The sequence below is a fragment of the Procambarus clarkii genome, chromosome 38, assembly GCF_040958095.1.
Source record: "Procambarus clarkii isolate CNS0578487 chromosome 38, FALCON_Pclarkii_2.0, whole genome shotgun sequence".
NCBI classification, from domain to species: Eukaryota; Metazoa; Arthropoda; class Malacostraca; order Decapoda; family Cambaridae; genus Procambarus; species Procambarus clarkii.
Window position 1 is genome coordinate 33,289,808 of NC_091187.1, and position 3,431 is coordinate 33,293,238.

At 45.0% G+C, this 3,431-nt stretch overlaps 1 protein-coding gene across 1 annotated transcript; it reads left to right on the top strand.

Moving 5' to 3' along the window:
- Positions 1-1,151: 1,151 nt before the first annotated feature.
- LOC138372322 (glutamate--tRNA ligase-like) lies at positions 1,152-2,042 on the top strand. Its single transcript, XM_069337604.1, has one exon. It carries the CDS (start codon positions 1,152-1,154, stop codon positions 2,040-2,042), a length of 891 nt encoding a protein of 296 aa, XP_069193705.1.
- The last annotated feature ends 1,389 nt before the right edge of the window (positions 2,043-3,431 follow it).

Genomic DNA, 3,431 nt, shown 5'->3' on the forward strand with positions numbered 1-3,431 from the left:
GAACAAAAAATAATAGTAGTAGTAGAAACAGTTGATTGACAGTTGAGAGGAGGGCCGAAAGAGCAGAGCTCAACCCCCGCAAGTACAACTAGGTGAATACACGCGCGCGCGCACACGCACAAAACGCACGCATTTGCTCGTGAAATATGGCCTCCCGAGCTAACAGTGAACAAACAGACCTAATCAGTGACATACGGGCCGGGCCCCCTGCACCAGACGCTCCATAACACCATACACCCCTCCCCCCCCCCCAGACCAGGCCGGCGTCCACGCCCCGGCACGGCCCCGGCGTCCACGCCCCGGCCCGGCCCCGGCGTCCACGCTCCGGCCCGGCCCCGGCGTCCACGCCCCGGCCCGGCCCCGGCGTCCACGCCCCGGCCCGGCCCCGGCCCCGGCGTCCACGCCCCGGCCCGGCCCCGGCGTCCACGCCCCAGGCCCGGCCCCGGCGTCCACGTCATTTAACAAAGGGAACCAGTTTGTGATTTCAGGTTCGTAATTTCCTGACCCACAGCTGTTAATAACGGGAATGAATACTGCCATCCCGGGTATTTTGTTTGGGTAGATCTGATATGTTTATGGTTATATAAAGCGCTCACTTATGTGCTGTGTATCATGGAGAGTTAAATTTAGTGCTTTAGTGAGGGAGGGGATGGGGGAGAGAGTGACTGGGGGCGGTGATATAGGGGGGAGAGGACTGTGTCTGTCTGCCTGTCTCTGTCTGTCGCCTCAACATCAGTCATAACCTCATCTCCCCCAACCACATTAACAAAAGCGTACCCACAACCCCCCCACCCATTCCCCACCAGCGCATCCTTTTAGATAACTTGCAACATGTAAAGTCTCTGTTTTGACCCTTGACCTCGTAGCTCTTGCTAGGGTGGATAAGGTCAATGACCCAATGAGCAACGTTGACCTCCTCTTGGGGAGGGAGAGAGAGAGAGGGAGGGGGGGAGAGGGGGGGGGGCTTTGAGGTGCTTATTCAATTTATTCATTTTTATTTTAATGAATTAAAACGTTCAGTATAGCTCTTCAGATCTTCTCTCTGCAAATTAACATGAATAAGCGTGTGAACACGTGAATAAAATATTGTCGATAAACATAGACACAAGTAATAAAGTAATTTACTGAATGATTATGTAGTTAGTAAATGAATGAAGTCTCCTTATTATTTAGTTACCAAGTCTGAGGTTACCAAGTCTGAGGTTACCCAGTCTGAAGTTACCCAGTCTGAAGTTACCGAGTCTGACGTTACCGAGTCTGAAGTTACCGAGTCTGACGTTACCGAGTCAGACGTTACCGAGTCTGACGTTACCCAGTCTGACGTTACCGAGTCTGAAGTTACCGAGTCTGAAGTTACCGAGTCTGAAGTTACCGAGTCTGAAGTTACCGAGTCTGAAGTTACCCAGTCTGAAGTTACCCAGTCTGAAGTTACCGAGTCTGAAGTTACCGAGTCTGAAGTTACCGAGTCTGAAGTTACCGAGTCTGAAGTTACCGAGTCTGAAGTTACCGAGTCTGAAGTTACCGAGTCTGAAGTTACCGAGTCTGAAGTTACCCAGTCTGAAGTTACCCAGTCTGAAGTTACCGAGTCTGAAGTTACCGAGTCTGACGTTACCGAGTCTGACGTTACCGAGTCTGAAGTTACCCAGTCTGAAGTTACCGAGTCTGAAGTTACCGAGTCTGACGTTACCGAGTCTGACGTTACCGAGTCTGACGTTACCGAGTCTGACGTTACCGAGTCTGACGTTACCGAGTCTGACGTTACCGAGTCTGACGTTACCGAGTCTGACGTTACCGAGTCTGACGTTACCCAGTCTGACGTTACCCAGTCTGAAGCTACCCAGTCTGAAGCTACCCAGTCTGAAGCTACCCAGTCTGACGTTACCCAGTCTGACGTTACCCAGTCTGACGTTACCCAGTCTGACGTTACCAAGTCTGACGTTACCAAGTCTGACGTTACCAAGTCTGACGTTACCAAGTCTGACGTTACCAAGTTTGACGTTACCTTGTCTGACGTTACCAAGTCTGACGTTACCAAGTCTTAAGAAATAAATAATTAAGAGTTAATAAAAAGTGAGAGACGAAGCAGGCGAAGAGAATATAGTGAACATGAAGGATAAGATGAAGATGACAATGAAGATGACAATCAAGAAAATGACGAATCAAGAACATTTAAGACGACGATGATGTAGAAAATGAAGATGAGACGACAGAAAATTTAAGATGATGAAGAAATTGATAAAGATGAAGACAATTCAGGATAATAAAGATGTTAAGAAGGTGAGGTCTGAAACAGGGGCGGGGGGGTGTGACGAGAGATTTTCAAACGTACAAATGTAGTTTATTTTTTGAAGACAAAATATCAAAAGGAAAAAAAAAAGAAGAAAACCTAATGAATTTTTATCAGAAAAACTGGAAGCCCAATTTTTTAAATAAATAATTAAAGATGACTTTTAGAGAAATCGAAGACAAACAGGAAAATAGTCAATAAAAGGGGGAAATGAAAATAAATCGAACATTAAATATTTTATAATCTATCCACCAAAAGCAATAGTATCTAAACTTACTAGGGCTGGAACGTACAAAATACGAACTGTTGAACCCATAACTTTTGTCAGAAACGGCAGCAACCAACCCGACTTTTCTAAGTCTACACCATTATATATATATATATATATATATATATATATATATATATATATATAACTGAAAACTCACACCCCAGAAGTGACTCGAACCCATACTCCCAGAAGCAACGCAACTGGTATGTACAAGACGCCTTAATCCACTTGACCATCACGACCGGACAAAATGAGGTGATAGCCTAAGCTATTTGAACCACCCCACCGCCGGCACTCGGATAGTAATCTTGGGCATAGCATTTTACCAAATCACCTCATTCTTTGGGGCACACGTGAGGAACACAAATGCGAAAATTTGTGTTCCTCACGTGTGCCCCAAAGAATGAGGTGATTTGGTAAAATGCTATGCCCAAGATTACTATCCGAGTGCCGGCGGTGGGGTGGTTCAAATAGCTTAGGCTATCACCTCATTTTGTCCGGTCGTGATGGTCAAGTGGATTAAGGCGTCTTGTACATACCAGTTGCGTTGCTTCTGGGAGTATGGGTTCGAGTCACTTCTGGGGTGTGAGTTTTCAGTTGCATATTGTCCTGGGGACCATTCAGGCTTGTTCGCATATATATATATATATATATATATATATATATATATATATATATATATATATATATATATATATATATATATATATATATATATATATATGTAATATAAATAAATTAGGCCTAAAGTGCTGTATGTTAGACTTCAGGTTTTTCATATTAGTGTTGACCAGACCACACACTAGAAGTTGAAGGGACGACGACGTTTCGGTCCGTCCTGGACCATTCTCAAGTCCTTTTCATATTAGTCCT

Excerpts from the sequence above, each read along its gene's own strand:
- LOC138372322 (XM_069337604.1), top strand. The coding sequence starts at position 1,152 with ATGAAGTCTCCTTATTATTTAGTTACCAAGTCTGAGGTTACCAAGTCT.